The 17,025-nt window shown below is 58.3% G+C and overlaps 1 protein-coding gene across 2 annotated transcripts; it reads right to left on the reverse strand.

Annotated features, from left to right (window-relative positions):
• Positions 1-70: 70 nt before the first annotated feature.
• On the reverse strand, positions 71-16,350 carry LOC105471869 (solute carrier family 2 member 6). Of its 2 annotated transcripts, XM_011724661.3 has the most exons (11): positions 16,104-16,347; positions 8,010-8,726; positions 7,283-7,445; positions 6,091-6,297; positions 5,304-5,403; positions 4,467-4,678; positions 4,027-4,179; positions 3,034-3,142; positions 2,459-2,644; positions 2,150-2,295; positions 72-1,187 (listed from the first exon to the last, which is right to left on the reverse strand). In XM_011724661.3, exons 2-11 carry the CDS (start codon positions 8,099-8,101, stop codon positions 1,032-1,034), a joined length of 1,524 nt encoding a protein of 507 aa, XP_011722963.1. In that variant the 5' UTR covers positions 8,102-8,726; positions 16,104-16,347; the 3' UTR covers positions 72-1,031. The 2 variants fall into 2 exon arrangements, with proteins under 2 accessions (XP_011722964.1, XP_011722963.1); XM_011724662.3 differs by lacking the exon at positions 2,459-2,644 and having other exon boundaries at positions 71-1,187; positions 16,104-16,350.
• Between the last annotated feature and the right edge of the window lie 675 nt (positions 16,351-17,025).

Below are 17,025 nucleotides of genomic sequence, written 5' to 3' on the forward strand. Positions count from 1 at the left end.
TGGCTGTGGATCAGCAGTCAGTGGCCCTGGCAACCTTGGCTGGTTCGGGTCTAGCCTGGCTGCTGTGGGGGCTCCCCTCCTGGAGTAGACCCCACTCTTTCCTCGCTAGGGCTACAGGCCCAGTTCCTTTATTTTTATAAAAGGGTGAACACAGTTTGCGGATAGGAGCTGCCTGTTCCCAGAGGTTGGGCTGGGGCAGGAGGAAGTGGCCACGCCAGGTCCTTTGCCCTGGCTTTTTTTTGGGGGGGGGGGCAGGGGGAACGGAGTTTCACTCCCGTTGCCCAGGCTGGAGTGCAATGGCATGATCTCAGCTCATTGCAGCCTCCACCTCCCGGGTTCAAGCAATTCTGCCTCAGCCTCCCAAGCAGCTGGAACTACAGGTGTGCACCACCACACCTGGCTTTTTTGTATTTGTTAGTAGAGACGGGGTTTTACCATGTTGGCCAGGCTGGTCTTGAACTCCTGGCCTCGGGTAATCCGCCTGCTTCGGCCTCCAAAAGTGCTGGGATTACAGGCATGAGCCACTGCGCCTGGCCTGCCCTGGCTTTTGAAGTCCAGGATGTTCCCTGTGGTGTCCACAAGACTTGGGGGGCAGAGCCGGGTCTTCCTTGCACAGCCAGATGCCACCAGATCAGAACTCGATGATATGACTACGTTACTTGGCTGCCTCCAGCCTGGTCCTCTCAGTCCTCCCCGTAGCCTTCTGTGGGGTGTGTCCTTCACACAAGGGTAAAGGACTAGGTCTGAGGTCACCCAGTAGGGCCGTGTCCCTGGACGCAGGGTTGTGTGCTCTCCTGCGGCCCATGGCTATGTGCAGCACTGCGGGCCGCCTGAGCTGGGGCTGCGGCTGGACAGCAGTGCTACCTGTCCGGAGCCAGGGGCACGCGCTGCTGAGGCCCCATCACGCTGCTCTTCCTGTGCTCTGGCTGGTGGCAGGGATGACTGCTGCCTCTTGGTCCCAGGGTGCAGGATTGCAGCCAACACAGGCCCAGCCACTGGGGGTTTGGCCCCCTCCAGGCAGGGACCATGACCTAGCGCAAGAAGGACCTTCTCCCCGTGCGGAAGAAGGACTCGATCTGCTCCAGGGACCGTCCCTTGGTCTCGGGCACACAGCAGCCTGTGAACACCAGGCTCACCAAGCAGATGGCCGCGAAGAAGAAGAAAGGCACCTGGAGGCCGAAGGCGCTCTGTGGGTGGAAAGCGGGCCTGGGTCACAGGGAGAAGATCCAGGGTCCTCCTGCCCCAGGCGGAGCTCATGGGCCCTGCTGGTAGCAACCAGCCGTGTGGGGCCTCATCTGGTCCTTCCTGTGTTCAGAGACAGCTCCCCTACACCAAGGCTCCCCCACTGCCCCCAGGACAAATCCAAAGGCTTTAGCCCCCTGTTTGTGGCCCTCGAAGTCTGCATCCCATCTGCCCCTCAGCCTTCCTCAGAGGCTGGGCCCTCTGGCCTCAGCTCAGGTAGCCCCTCCACACCCCTTACCCAGCGCTGGTGTCCCAGCTGTTCCACGCCGCAGCCTACAGGAGGCCCGCCCCACAGCCTGGTAGGCACGCAGGTTCTTGGACCCTCTAAGCTGATGGACTCGCTCTGGGTTGCCTGCCCTCCCGCAACCCCACTGAGGGGACCACTGCGGAGACAGGTTAGGCGCTGGCCTGGGCTGCCCTAGCCAGCTTCTCCCTCATGGGAACTTACTCTGGGCCTCACAGATTCTGGCTGGTCACAGGGCCTGTAGTTTTGAATCAGGAGGCAGGGGGAGTGGGAGGGGTTGGGGGGAGCGTGTGGGAGGGGAAGGGGGTAGTGTGGGGGTGCAGCTGAGACCCAGTGCCCAGGAGGGCGGGAGATAGAGCACGGTGGGGAGGTGGTCTTCCTGGGCTCCTGGCAGGGTTCTGGGCCATGTCCTGCCCTGGCCTGGGAGGTAACCTGACTTCTCAGAACAGTCTCCTGAGCCCGTTCCTGTTTCTCGTAATGAAGAGCCTTTGTCGGACTGTCACGTGACCACTCTGGGGCCTCTGAGCTCAGGGGGTGTGTGCTCATCTCCTAGCATCACTGAGAGTTAGGGGCCTGACAGAGCTGGCCTTAGCATAGCCCCTGGCACTGAGAAGGGTCCTGGTCAGTCAGAGAGGGCCTGGGGGCCCGGGGCTGAGCACTCACCACCACTGGCAGGAAGGACTTGGTGAGGACGAAGGCGGTGAGCCAGCTGGCCAGCACGCAGAGCCCCGAGGCCACGCCACGGGCCCGTAGGGGCAGGACCTCAGACATGAGCAGCCAGGTGATGGGGCCCCAGCCCATGGCGTAGCCTGCTCGGAGGAGGAGGCAGGCTGAGGCCCTGTGGGGCGACTGGAGGCGGCTGTGTCTGTCTCCACTGAGCTGCTGGAGACCCCCTTCTCCAGCCACCCTGGACACATCACCCATCCCTTAACACCCGAGACAGCCTGCCCCCTGAGCCACCGCCACACCTACCCATAATGAAGAACATGGTGGCCAGCAGGGGCACCAGGGTGAGGTAGCCAGCGGGTGCTGCCAGGGGCTGTGCCAAGTTCCCCCAGGACTCACTTTCCAGGCCCGCAGTGCTGTTGGGGCTCAGAGGCCTGGGGCCAAAGTGGATGTACAGCCCCAGAGTCAGGTTGGCAGCAAACATGATGGCCGCTGTGGACAGACAGGTGGCCTCGTGGGGCCAGGACCCTCTGAGCCAGCTGTTTTTCTCAGAGTTCTTTCTGCAGAGCCCCTTGATACTTGTGTGGTCCAGCCCGTGTCTGGGACTAGAGACCCCTGGCAGGGCAGCAAGCTCTGTCTCCAGCCACGTGTCAGGCTCCCACCATGCCCACCACAGAGTGTCACAGCCAGTGTGTCCACTCGGAGCCCCAGTGGACCTTTCTGGAGCCACTGGCCTGGGCCAGGGCCCCGCTGATGCTACGGAGGCAGGTGCCCTACAGTTCCCAGACACACAGCCCCACCCCAAGGCAGGCCTGCACACCCAGCCCAGCCCCGACCCATGCGGAGGAGTGGGGCAGGAGGGCTGGCTGCAGGGTGCTTACCTGAGACGAAGAGCAGCACCTTGCGGCCAGCGAGGTCCATGGTGAGGGCAGCGATCAGCACAGACAGGAGCCGCACAGCCCCAACGATGGCTGCGTCATCCTTCGGGGGCTATGGGGAGGGAGGCCACCAGGGTTGAGGGACTTACCTGCTGTTCCCGTCCCCCTCCAGGACCCAGCTTGTCCCTGCTGGCACTGCAGGGGCTCAGGCCAGCAGCTCAGCGCAGGACTGAGTGGCCTGGCACCTGCAGCATGCTAGGCATCTACACTGTCCGAGCCTACGGGGCCTCTTGGGCAGGCACACATCTGCTCTGCCCACCACTACACTCAGCTGGCACAGAATCCTGGCGTGATGATGACTTGCCAAACCGTGCTGTTACTAATCTCCAAATCTCATCTCACTCTGAGCCTTGGGGCAGGCCTACGGAGACGTGCTGCTATCTTCTTCTTGCAGAGGAGGAAGTTGAGGTTCAGCGGGGAAAGTGACTTCCCTCATCAAGTGGCAGATGCCACAGGGCTCTGAACCTGGGGTCTATCGCCTCAAGGGGTCCACGTTTCTATAAAGCTGGTTTCCTTTGTAATCCCATGTATTTCATTTAATTTAAAAAATTTCTATATGTTTTTAGAGACAGGGTGTCACTCTGTCACCAGGATGGAGCGCAGTGGTGAGATCGTGGCACGCTGGAGTCTCAAACTCCTGGGCTTAAGTGATCTTCCCGCCTCAGTCTCGTGTTGGGATTATGCCAGTATTTTATTTTAAAACATTTCAGCTTTTCTTAAAAACATTCTGAGAAGAGGTGAAGGCACAGGAACTGTCTCCACATGGCCCAGATCTCAGATCTTGCTGTGGCATCCCTGACACCTGGCACAGAGCAGGTGTGGGCAAGGCCGGGGGTTGGGTAAATGTAGGAGCAGGCCCTGCCTCCCAAGCCGGGCCTGCCCTGCCAGCCTCCAGGGGACCCCGTGGGTGGGCGCCGGCCGGGGCTGGGCTCTCACCAGCAGGACAGCGGTGCTGTCGAAGATGGACTGCAGGTAGACCAGGATGGGCGTGATGCCCGTCAGCTGCTGCAGGAGACGCATCAGCAAGGCCACGGCGATGGGCCGGCACACGTGGGGGGCCCGTGCCTCAGCCCACGACACTCGGCTGCTCTGAAACACAAGGCCGCCACTGAGGGCGTTGGGCCAGCCTCTCCAGCAGGCACCATCCTGCCCTGGACTGCCAGGAGTTGGGTGGGAGACCCCCCTTTTCCCTCCTCCAGGAGAGAACCAGCTTACCAGGCCACCCAGGCTCTGGGGACAGCCCCCCAACCCCAACCCAGGCACTTGGATTAGTGGGAACTACTGTGGTCCTGTCTTCCAGGAAAAGCCTCCACGGCCACACACAGCTGAAGTGTGGGAGGCGGGCCTGCCAGGCTCATGCGCACACCCTCCTGCACCTGTCTCCGGACGTTGTCCTGGATTTGCTCGAACTCCCAGTGGACGTCGGCGTCCGTCCCGCGCAGCCAGGCCAGCGCCCGCAGGGCCTCCTCATCCCTGCCCCGAGAGAGCAGGAAGCGCGGCGAGTTGGGCATGAAGCTGAGCAGCAGGATCATGACGAGCACGGGCGCCTCCCCGGCCACAGCCAGCCAGCGCCACGGCAGCAGGAGGCCTGGGGGCGAGGAGCGGGTGAGGGGCCAGGTCCAGGCCTGGTAGAGCCCTTTCCCTCTGGAGCCTCTGAATAACCTCATCTGCCCTTTAAAGTCTAGTCCAAGGGCCACCTCCTATAGGAAGCCTACCCTGATTGCCCCAGGCAGGGTGGGGCTGCAGGGATTGCTCAGCCCCTGGCACATAGTGGGAAGTCCTTGGAAAGTCTTAGGGCCAGGGCCGGATGAGGAAGGACTAGGCTGGGCAGGCAAGGCCCTGGGCCTCCACCCAAGACCTCCAGGCCCCTTCACCTGAACAGCTGCATGCGCTGTGATTTCTTTTCTGTCTGGACTTCCCATCTGAGATGGCATTTGATGGAAGCTTTCTGCCGTTAAAATACAGTCTGGCCACTGTGGGTCCAGCAGAAGCCCTGGCTGCCCCAGCTAGGGACTGGGCCTGTGGCTAGAGGGGCAGGCCCTGCCTGGAGGTGCACAGCAAGGTGCTGGCTGAGTGGGGCCGGGATGCCAGATCTCTTGCCTCTCAGCCCAGGATCTGTTCTGGGGCAAATCATTCCCTTTCCACCCACGCCTACCTTGGCGGCACCCACCCCTCCCGCCAGCCTGCACACAGGAGTGCAGGGCCATACTTGCCAAGGGCGTAGAGAGACAGGGATCCGAACACTGCCATGAGCTGGGGTGTGGCCCCCAGAGCCCCGCGAACGCCTGGGGGAGCAATCTCAGACACGTACACCTGCAAGACACAGCCGCCGCACCAGCTTTTGCTGAGAATGCGGGTTCCTAGGCCCGGCCAAGATGGGGGGGGCGGCCCCTGTGAACCCCGGAAAGTGGGAAGTGGAGGCTTTCTGGTGGGGCTGTGTCCTGGTCATGACTCACTGTAGGACCTTGGGCGGCCTGCCTGATCTCCCTCTGTCCTCAGTTTCCCTAACTGTGAGGTGGGTGGAAGGACTTAGCTCGGAAATGAGCAGCATGATGCTGGGAAGGAGGCCCGAGGGCTCCCAGGCTCCAGGGCTGAGCAGGTGAGTCCGTGCCTCCCAGTGAGTTCTGTCTCCTCTGCTGGGCTCACCAGGCCCCGTGTGGAGTACCGGATAAAATAAGAAGGTCCCAGGGCGGGTGTCGGGCAGGGACTTCCCTCTCCTACCCATTGCTCAATGCGGATTTTCTCCAATTGAGTAATACATCTGACCAGTCAAGAAATGGGGTAGAAGGCTTGGAAAGTCCAGAGAGGGGGCAGCTGGGGACCTGGAGACAATTTCCCCCAAATTAGCTGCCCTGCTGGGGGTGAGCTGAGGGCATCCGCAGGGAAGGCAAACAATTCTCATTGCCCAGAAGGCATGGAGGCCGGGAGGCCTTAGTCAGATGGAGGCTCAGCACCAATACAGAGGCACTGGGGCCCCTGGGTGGGAAGGTCTGGCCTTACCGGGATGCAGGCGGCTGTGAGCCCCCCGGCGAAGCCCGTCAGCGTCCTTCCGAGCAGCAGCATCCAGAGGCCATGCGCACCCGCCATGAGCGCATAGCCGGCCGCCGATGGCACAGCTGAGAACATGATGCTCAGCTTCCGGCCCAGGAGGTCGTTGAGGATCATGGCACTCAGGCCTCCGGCTGCTGCTCCCAAGGTGAACACGGACTGCAGGGGAAGGGGGTGCAGGGCAGATATGTCTGGGCACTGCGCACCCCACTCTCATCAGAGTCCAGGGACAGCTTCTTCTCTAGGCCGACCCCAGGAGCTGGTCAAGCACTTGACCAAGTCAAGCACTTGAAGCAGGGAGCCTCCTGTCTTCAAGGGACAGCCATTTGTTAGGGATGCTCAAACAGGGAGTCCTGCTCTAAGGAAGAGGCACTGCCACATATACACAGTGGTTCTGTCCAGCCTGATGTTTAAATGTCTAATATTTTAATACAGGAGAATTCTGTGACTTGAAGGCCCTGGGCTTTAAGATTTGGAGGTTCTTAAGTTCCCTGTACAGCAGCAACTGGGACCCCCTCTGGACTCTGCTAACTGGTAGTGGGACCTGGGCACATTGCCCAGCCTGTCTGAGCCTCAGTTTCGAGGGCTGTCTTACGGGGAGAGTTCTACCTCGTGGGGTTGGCCCTGGGAGTCAATGAACGTTCAGTGCCCAACACGTGCCTGGCACATAGGAAGTGCTCAGTAAATCTTATCTTAACTACTATGTTGTAACTACATCTGAGGCTATTAAGATTGTAATTCTAGACTCTGGGACTTTGGGATCTTCCTCTCCATCAGCCCACAATCTATCCTGCAGACCCTCCTTGCCCCAGCCAGTGCCTCTCCCCACTGACACCTGATACCCTTGCCCCCATCCAGCCAACTGTGGGTGTGGGGACCTGGGGAAGCCTCAACCCTACCTAGTGTAGACCCTGACAGCCACCTCCCCACCTGCTCCTTCCTTCACCCTCTCCACTGGCTTTCAGTTCCTCATTTCAGAGGAATCCTGTAGCTTTACCCCACCCACCAGTGGCCTAGATGGCTGGGGGCGGGGGGAGCCCTGGAGGGGCTCCCAAGGTGGAGAATTTGGGAGGTCCCTAGCTGGGGACAAGGCTCAGCAGGTCCCTGCTCCCTACACCCACCCTCCTCCGAGGATGGTCCTTACCCCGAACCAGGATGCCTGGGATTTGGTCAGATGCAGGTCGGGATCCAAGGAGTGCTCCAGGGCTGGGATGACAGGGGATGTGTAGACCAGAGCATACCCAAAGCTGAAATTGCCAAGCACTGCGGCGAAGGTGGCCAGGAACACCCTTTTGTTCTGCAGGGCCCTGGTGATGGTGGCGGACAAAAGGACCAGGGTCTCTGAGTCCCTCCTCCAGGAACCATTGCCTTTTCTGAACCCAGTGGCTGCCCAGCTCAGCGGGCAGTGCTGGGGAGGCCTGGGTCCAAGGCCATTCAGGTTCCCAGGGCCTGAGCCCCAGCTCCCCTGGGAAATTCCCAGGCCATTGTTAGCTCATCGCCGTGGCTGAGCCTCTGGTACTGGGGCCTTTTCTCCGGAAGAGGAGGCTCTGTGTTCTGCCCCCAGGTCTGCGGCTGGAGGCTTGCTGTGTGACCTCAGGCAGACCCCTTGCTCGCTGGGGCCTCAGTCTTCCTGTCTGTGGCAGTAGGGGGCTGGGCCCGGTACTCCCGTGGATCGTTCCTTCCCTTAGAGGCACCGGTTCCTTAAATAGGAGTAGCTTGTCCGGGACAGGAGGGAGCCAGATGGCCCCTCGGTGGCGACTAGGTCAGGGGAGGCCCAGGGTGGGAGCGCGCCGCCGGCTGCAGGGAACCAGAGCCACCCCCAGGCCCCACCCCCAGGCCCCACCCCCAGGCCCCAACCCAGCGACTCTCACCCGACCCGCGCCCTGTCCCCTGGCGACGGGGGCGGCTTCTCGGGGAAGGTGTCGTAGTCCGGGCCCTCGGCTCCCAGCAGCGGCTCCTGCATGGCCGGGTCTCTCTCCGGGCGAGCGGAGGGCGCTCAGACTGGAGCAGCCGCACCGGGCCCGCAGCTCCACCGGCCAGGCCCCGCCCCTCAGTCGCGATTGGCTGCGGGATGGCCCTGCAGAGCCGCGCCGGCCAATGAGGCGGCCGCACGCTGTCCTGATGCTCGGATGCGGACCCGGCTTCCCAGGGCGCGGCCCGCACCGCGTGCGCACCCAAAGGTCCCGCCCCCGAGACAGGATGGGGGTCCCAGGGCGGAGCCCCTGCCAGATAGTCCGGGGTCCTCGCGGAGCGCCGGGAGCTGCTCACCCGGCCCGGGTCTTGCAGGCGTGACTGCGGCAATGCGCGCAGGCCCCGTCGTACCCGCTTCCGCGGGGTGGAAACCGAGGCCCAGAGAGGTGAAGCCGCTCGCCAGGTCACAGCGAATGCGCACCTCGCTCCGCCTTATGCTCTAGCTCTCCCTGTTGCGTGGCGTCTCAGGGCCACCTCTGCCCTGGCTCTCCCTGGCACCAGGGAATCGCGGTGTGTCAGGGCAGCAGCGGATGTGCGGCACGAAGGAGGCAGGAGGGGCCGGGCGGGGCGCTGTGGGCAGCTGCAGTGGGCGAGGTCTGTATCCTCCACCCCAGGCTCTGATGGTAGAAATAACCTGAACTCGTGACACGTCACCCAGGTAGTAAGATAACATTGAAAAATAAGAAAAGCAGAAATGGAAAATTCCCGGGAAGCCCGTCCTCAAAAAATCCCACAGCAGTTCCACCTCTCTCTTTGGGCCTTTTCGGGAAGAGGACGAAATCACGCCCTGCTCTGCTGGATGGACGTGCCACACACGCTTTTAAACGGATCCTTTGTTGCTGAGTATTTGGGTCATTTCCCATGTTTAGCTATTAACGTAGTAAAGCATTTTTAAAAGTTAGAATTCCCCTTATTATGATTGAAATAAAAACATAATAGAACAATAAAGAGAATCACATCCATCTCCCGTCAGCCTGATCTTGAAGGCATTTTAGCCTCTTTTCTTCCAGTCTTTTCTCCATGTGCCTATTTTGCGTATTTGGGCCCTCATTAAATCCTGTAGCCCCTTTACATCATCGTTTTCTTGCCGTCAAGATCATAGGCTTTGGACTCAGGCGCACCCGGTATAGTGATCAGGCTGCACAGTCCTCATGGCCATGTATATACATATATGTATTTTTACATGCACGCATATATGCATGTATTTTTACACGCATGCACACACGCACGCATTTTTACACGGATGCACACACGCATGTGTTTTCACACGCATGCACACATGCGTTTCACACGCATGCATACATGTTTGTTTTACATACATACATGTATGTGTTTAAATACATGCATATATGTATGTGTTTTACATGTATGCATATATATGTATGTGTTTTTACATATAAGCATATATGTATGCATTTTTACATATAAACATATATATGTATTTTTTTTGAGACGGAGTCTCGCTCTGTTGCCCAGGCTGGAGTGCAGTGGTGCAATCTCAGCTTACTGCAACCTCCGCCTCCCGGGTTCAAGTGATCATCCTGCCTCAGCCTCCCAAGTAGCTGGGATTACAGGCATGTGCCACCACGCTTAGCTAATTTTTGTATTTTTAGTGAGACGGGGTTTCACCATGTTGGCCAGGTTGGTCTCAAGCTACAGACCTCGTGATCCTCCTGCTTCAGCCTCAGAAAGTTCTGGGATTACAGGCGTGAGCCACTGCAGTTGGCCTTCTCTTTTTTTTCAATGTATTTTTTTCTTTTAAACTCAACTTTAGGCCAGGCACAGTGGTGTGTGCCTGTCCCAGCATTTAGGAGGCCAAGGTAGGAGGACTGCTTGAGGCCAGGAGTCTGATACCAGCCTGGGCAACAAAGTGAGACCCTGTCTCTACAAAAAACTAACACAAATTATCCAGGTGTGATGGCGAGTGCCTGTGGTCCCAGCTACTCGGAAGGCAGAGGTGGGAAGATTGCGCCCACCACCACACCTGGCTAATTTTTGCATTTTTAGTAGAGACAGGGTTTCACTGTGTTGGCCAGGCTGGTAGCTGGGATTATAGGCACCCACCACCACACCTGGCTAATTTTTGCATTTTTAGTGGAGACAGGGTTTCACCGTGTTGGCCAGGCTGGTCTCAAACTTCCAACCTCAGGTGATCCGCCCGCCTTGGCTTCCCAAAGTGCTGGGATTACAGGTGTGAGTCACCACGCCCAGCCCATTTCCACCCTTCTAGAAGGTTTCTTTGTGCCTGTCTGAAGTCAGCCTCCTTTCCCTGCTCACCAGTAAACTATTAATCTGCTCACCAGTAAACTATTAATCAGTAAACTATAAATCTATTAAGCTTTCTGTGACAATAGATTAGAGTGGTCTTATAAAGAGAACCTATGTGAAGTATTCTTTTGTCTGCCTTCTTTTTTCAGCATGTTTGTGAGATTTATCCATATGCCGATTTTCAGTGATGTGTCCTTTTTTGCAGCCGCGTAGTGCAGTGTTTTATGGATGCAGCACAGTTTTTTTGCTAAAAGAATGAGCCGGTGTGAGCCCTCTTGCACAGAACCATTTAACACCTTTTTTTTTGAGACAGAGTCTCGCTCTGTCACCCAGCCTGGAGTGCAGTGGCGCCATCTCAGCTTACTGCAAGCTCCACCTCCTGGGTTCACACCATTCTCCTGCCTCAGCCTCCTGAGTAGCTGGAACTACAGGTGCTTGCCACCATGCCCAGCTAATTTTTTCTATTTTTACTAGAGATGGGGTTTCACTGTGTTAGCCAGGATGGTCTCGATCTCCTGACCTCGTGATCCACCCGCCTCGGCCTCCCAAAGTGCTGGGATTACAGGCGTGAGTCACCGCACCTGGCCCTGTTTACCAGCCTTTTAATGTTAAAGGTTGGGTGGATGAACCTGAATTTGTCATGAATCTTCTGTCATGGGCATCAAAGCTGTTTCAAACTGTAGGGGTAGAATCTGTTTCCTCACCCATTATTACAAGACCAGCAGATCCACGTGCCTGCTCCGCAGTGACTCCATGACACACCAGTGCCCCACGGCAACAGGGTTCGCAGCAGGGAAGAGGTTAGTGATTGCAGGGCACGAGCAAGGAGATAGGAGGAGACCCCATGCCTGGCCCGTGTCAGTAGTTTCATTGGTACACAGGACCCAAAAGAACATCTCAAATGGAACCTTTGTCTGGGAGCGGTGCCTCCCACTTGTAATCCCACCACTTTGGGAGGCCAAGGTGGGCGGATCACCTGAAGTCAGGAGTTCGAGACCAGCCTGGCCAACATGGGGAAACCCCGCCTCTACTAAAAATACAAAGAATTAGCCAGGTGGGGTGGCATGTGCCTGTAATCCCAGCTGCTTGGGAGGCTGAGGCGAGAGAATCACTTGAATCCAGGAGGCGGAGGTTGCAGTGAGCCGAGATTGCGCCATTGTACTTCAGCCTGGGCAACCAGAGCAAAACTCTGTCTCAAAAAAAAAAAAAAAAAAAAAAAAAGGAAACCTTTGTAATGTTCAAGTTGTTATCTATAGGGCAGTGAGGGAGAGCTGCAATCTTGTAACAGAGTCTGTGTGATTCTAATGCAACGGGCACCAAAAAACTTTGAGGTCAGTGAGCAAGTTGACCTAGTGATGGTTGCTGAATGTGCGACAAGCCTGGTTTATTCTCATTTTTCCTCCCTTCTTCTTCCTTGATTAATCTTATAAAGTTTATAGGGACGGTATCATCATCATCAGGGCCATGGGTGACAGTTCTATAACAAAAGGCAGGTTCACAAGAGAAAAGCACACCAGATTTACTTAATCAAAGCTTTAGGTGACAGGGAGCCATCAGAAGTGGAGACTCAGAGCCCAGGGAGGATGGCTCCTGTGCTTAGAGTCAGTGGAGAACGGGCAGCCATGTGGACAGGTGTCAGACGGCAGGGGATGCCTGTGGGGGTGGACTGTGGGGGTGGACTGGTTCCTTGGCCTCTCTGTGCAGTGCTTCCTCCCCCGGGGATGGGGCAGAACCCTCGGAGCAAGGGTCTTACGACCCACAGTCAGACAAGGTGGGCATGGCCATCTCCTTCCCAGAAAGGCAGGTAGGGTTCGAGTCGTGTGTCTAGGTCTCATGGCTGGCTTTTGGGAGACAGGGGCTCCAGTGTCCATGACCCACCTGGGGAAAGAGGAATTCTGGCTTCTGTGACTTGCTGCGGGGGAGAAAGAGGGCAGGAGACAAGAGAGGAGGAGAAGGTTGGAGAAAGACTTGGGATGCACCAAAGGACTTCTGGTTTCCTTTAGTCCTGAATCCTTGTGCCAGGCACCCTGCTTGTGGGGATCATAGTCTGAACCCCAACAAACCGTTTTTGCTGTTAAAATTAACATGCTGGGGCCGGGTGCGGTAGATCACGCCTGTAATCCCAGCACTTTGGGAGGCCAAGGTGGGAGGATCACCTGAGGTTGGGAGTTTGAGACCAGCCTGACCAACATGGAGAAACCCTGTCTCTACTAACACTACAAAATTAGCCGCGCGTGGTGGTGGGCTCCTGTAGTCCCAGCTACTTGGGAGGCTGAGGCAGGAGAATTGCTTGAACCCAGGAGGTGGAGGTTGTGGTGAGCTGAGATCACGCCATTGCACTCTCCAGCCTGGGGGCAAAAAAGTGAAACTCCAACTCAAAAAAAAAATATATATATATATATGGTGAACATCTTTGTTTTTAAAGAATGATTTCCTTCTGCAGGGACTGCTTTTGTGACCTCTAAAGCCTGTTTTAACTTTCTCATGGGGAAGCTCACCTTCCTCCTGTCCTTCTCTCCTGGGTCTGTGGCAGACAGGCTGCTTGGGGACCTGGCCTCTGAGGGGGTGTGGAGGCGCCCCCCAATCCATAGTGCTGAGCACACAATGGGTGTCTGGAAGCCCCTTGCTGACTTGAACTCAGAGTCCTCTCCCCTTCCGTGGCCTCCCACCCCGGGCAGGAATCTCAGTTCAGAGCAGCAGAAAGAGAGCTGGTCTGGGGGGACCCTGGCTCTGCTGTGGTGCCTGGGACAGCCACTGCCCCTTTGTGCTGGCCACACCCACAGCGAGGTCTCCCTCCTTTCCTGTCATTCCTGCTGGGCCCCTCCCCGAGGAAGGCCCCAGGGGGGGTGGGTCCTGTAGAGGAAAACTCGAGGGGGTGCACTCAGTTGCCACTGCCCGCCGCGTGTCCCTGGGGAGCACGGCAGCTGAGGGCAGGCCCCTCCAGGACGTGGGACTTCCCGTGGCTGGAAGGTGACCGAGCCTTGCACACCCAGCTGGGGTAAGAGGGAGGGGCCTGGAGTCCAGCTTGGGGGCAGGATCTGGAGGGGGCAGGGCAGAGCATCCCTGGTGCTGGTTTGCTGGTCCAGGGCACTGGGTCTTAAATGATCTGGTCCAGACTCTGCCCTGTTGCAGGGGAGGGGCTGAGGCCTGGCACTTGGAAGCTGTTTCCCAGGTCTCCATGGGGGCTGCTGTAGGGGCCTCTGCCAATCTCTGGGGCTTCTCAGGAGCCACTGGTCCCGCTGAGCCTCACTTTTCTCATCTGTAGGATGGATGTCACCTGTGCCCACCTCACAGCTGCTGTGTGGGGGGAGGGCAGTTGGCTGCGTTGATACAGTCCCTGCAGTTTGACAAAGGTCCCCCCAGACCAGTCTGACAGCTTCCCAGTTCTCCGGAAACGGGCCGAGCTGCATTCCAGGACCTGACACCAGGGCCGAGGTCTCCGAGGGGACAGTAGGGCTGCCGTGTCTTGGGAAGGTAGGAGGCGGGGAGCAGATGCCGGGGGGTGCTCATCCAACCCTTGGGGTCTCCCTCACCCCGTTTTACAGAGGAGAAGACTGAGGCTCAGAGCTGCTGCCCAGGGTCACTTCTGGGTCACCTCATGCCCCCTGCTTTGGCCTATGCCCCCCACATCAGGCCTTCCTGAGGGAGTGGACCAGAGGGACAGCAGAGGGTGGGCAGGTGGGCAGGTGGGGCCCTTCCCCGAGGAGGGCCTGCCCCTTGCCTCCTCCTTCCCGCAGATGGGCCGCCCAGGGCCCCCAGGGGAGAAGGTCTCTGGTGCCCGGCTGTCTGGTGTCCCCAATGTCCCCAGAGATGTCCCTGGTGATGTCATCCCTGGCCCTGAAGACTCGGACTTGGTGCCCTCCATGACCCTGGCTGCAGCCCTTATCCTGCTGTTCCTCCTGCTGTCGGCCTGGCTGGTGTGGGACGGGCCCTGCCAAGGCTGCTGCTAATGTGGGCTCCAGGGCAGGGTTGAAGCCTGGGCCTGGCACAGAGTTGGGAGAGGCACAGCCGGGCCTCCTAGCGACACCCTGGGCCAGCTCCATTCCACCCTTTTCCACAGCAGCCACAGCGGGACCCGAAGACTCCCCAGTGGGACCCTGGGTGGCACCAGACTCTGCCATTGAAGGCAGGGAGCGTGCTTCCGGGGACGGCCCCGGATGTTGGGCTGAGAGGCTCAGGCAGCCCCAGTGCTCAGGCAGATGGGGCTCAAATCCACGTCCTCTCCAGGCTGGCTGCAGGGCCTCGGCCCTGTCTGAATCTTTGCAAGTCCCTTTTGGGTATCGCAGATAAAGCCAAGTGACCCCTAGGTATTGGTGAAATGAGCGGGTGAATTGGAAGACGGGGGTTCTAGTACAGGCTCTGCCCGTGCTGGGCTGTGATATGGACAAGTGCCTTTTCCCACCTGGATCCTGGTTTCCCTGGTCATCCAACGGGACTCACAATACCCACTTCTAGGCCTTGTTGGGAAGGCAGGTGCTGTGGGAGGCTGGGGCTGGGCCAGGAGGATGCCATGGTCTTTGCCGCCACCAGGTGGCTACAAACAGAATCGCATCGTCTCCTGCATGGTCCCCTCTGGGTAGCCCAGGCCAGGATGAGATGCTGAAGGCTTTTTACGTTTTGAGATTGTGGATAAGCACAAATCTTGTTACCCAGAGAGAACAGATTTTTAACACTGTCTATTTATCTTCTTTCCCCAACTCCATATCTATAATCTCCTTAACAAAAGGTAATCATAGGTGGAGGTAAGTTGTGAGCCGGGCTCTTGAGTCAGACCATGCTGCCTGTGGCCCAGGCCCAGGGCCCTGGTGCTCTCTTGCCCCACAACAGTTCCATCCCTGACCTCGACATAGGAAGCAGGGAAGCATTTTTAGGGCTGGGAGGAGTGTGGGAGACCTTCGGGCTGGAAGGTTTCCTGGAGGCTCCATGACCCCCCGTCTCTCACGGAACAAGTACTTGTCAACTTCTCTACTATGGACCGGGCGCGGTGGCTCATGCCTGTAATTCCAGCACTGTGGGAGGCCGAGGCAGGCGGATCATCTGAGGTCGGGAGTTCGAGACCAGCCTGACCAACATGGAGAAACCCCATCTCTACTAAAAATACAAAATTAGTTGGGCGTGGTGGCGGCCGCCTGTAGTCCCAGCTACTCGGGAAGCTGAGGCAGGAGAATTGCTTGAACCCAGGAGGCGGAGGTCGCAGTGAGCCGAGATGGCGCCATTGCACTCCAGCCTGGACAAAAGAGCGAAACTCCATCTCAAAAAAAAAAAAAAAAAAAAAAAATTTAAAAACAAATTCTCCTGTGTGCCAGCCCCTGTGGGGAAACAGGGTAAACAGGATCCCCGAAGGAGCTGGGATCTGACCGGGAATGGGAAAGCTGGGCTCACTGCAGTGTGTTGAGGCTGGACTGGGTAAGCAGGGCCTGCAGGGAGGGGCAGATGAGCTCTGGGGTGTAGGAGGAGTGGGCCAGGGCCAGGATCCCCAGGGAGGCTGTTCCAGGCAGAGGAACAGACTGTGGGGAGTTCAGAGGCCACTCTGTTCTTCTGCACCAGCTACTGCTCCCCTCGGGGAACTGTAGCCCTCTGGAGCCTCCGAGAAGCAGCCACCGAGAAGGGGCGAGTGAGCGGCAAGGCTGTGGTTCCACGTTCCCAAACCAAGCTTTGTCCTTCCCGGGGTCCCTGTAGGTGGGGCTCTTCTCCCTCCTCCAGCTTCCCGAAGCCAAAGTACACACCTCAGTATCCACGATGGGGCAGCTGGGGGGCTGTATGCTTCCTCTGTCTCTGTCTCTGTCTCTGGGCGGACCGTAGTCCAGCAGGCTGTCCCCGCTGCTCTGGAAAAGCCGAGCTGGGAAGCAGGCGGGGGCTTTAGAGGTGTCGTGGAGAGGGGGAGACGGAGGTAGAGCCTGGAGGTTTGGGGGACCTCCTGAAGCAGTGGGTGGCCTTTCAGGTGGGGGAACTGAGAGAGCAAAGGCCTGCAGGCTAAACCGGGGCCTCCCTGAGCCGTCCTGCGCAGGACAGGACATGGGGGCGGGCCACGGAGGCTCCTCCCTTCCCTGACTATCCTGCCTGCTACAGGAGGGGCACACCTGGAGGAAGGAGGGAGGCCAGTTCCTGGCAGAGCAATGTTGAGGCTGATCCTCCCTGCCTCCCCCAACAAGCCACTCTATGAGCCTTTTCCCTGTCCCACACACCCACATGGGGGATGCTACAGAGTCAGAGTCAGGCTCCGCATGGCCCCAAGCAGCACATGGCCTGCGGGAGGCAACAAGCACGGCCCCCGGAGCCTCTGGCCTTCTGCTCCGGGAGCAGGGGCCCCTTGGGGGCTCTCCTCTCTGCTCCCGCTGTCACGTCCCGTCCCTATGGGTGGAGGAAAGTGGCTGCAGGCAGGTGCCTGACTCCCCCGGCTCCACTAGGCCCCAGCTTTCTCTGCCTCTCCATGTTCAACCCTCAATGCATCTTATCAAATGGAGACCCCAAAGGCTGGGTGCAATGGCTCAGGCCTGTAATTCCAGCACTCTGGGAGGCCGAGGCAGGTGGATTGTTTGAGGCCAGGAGTTCGAGACCAGCCTGGGCAAGATGGCGAAACCCTGTCTCTACAAAAAATACAAAAATTAGCTGGGCATGATGTCGCATGCCTATAATCCCAGCTACTCA

The sequence above is a fragment of the Macaca nemestrina genome, chromosome 14 (assembly GCF_043159975.1).
Source record: "Macaca nemestrina isolate mMacNem1 chromosome 14, mMacNem.hap1, whole genome shotgun sequence".
Classification (NCBI taxonomy): domain Eukaryota; kingdom Metazoa; phylum Chordata; class Mammalia; order Primates; family Cercopithecidae; genus Macaca; species Macaca nemestrina.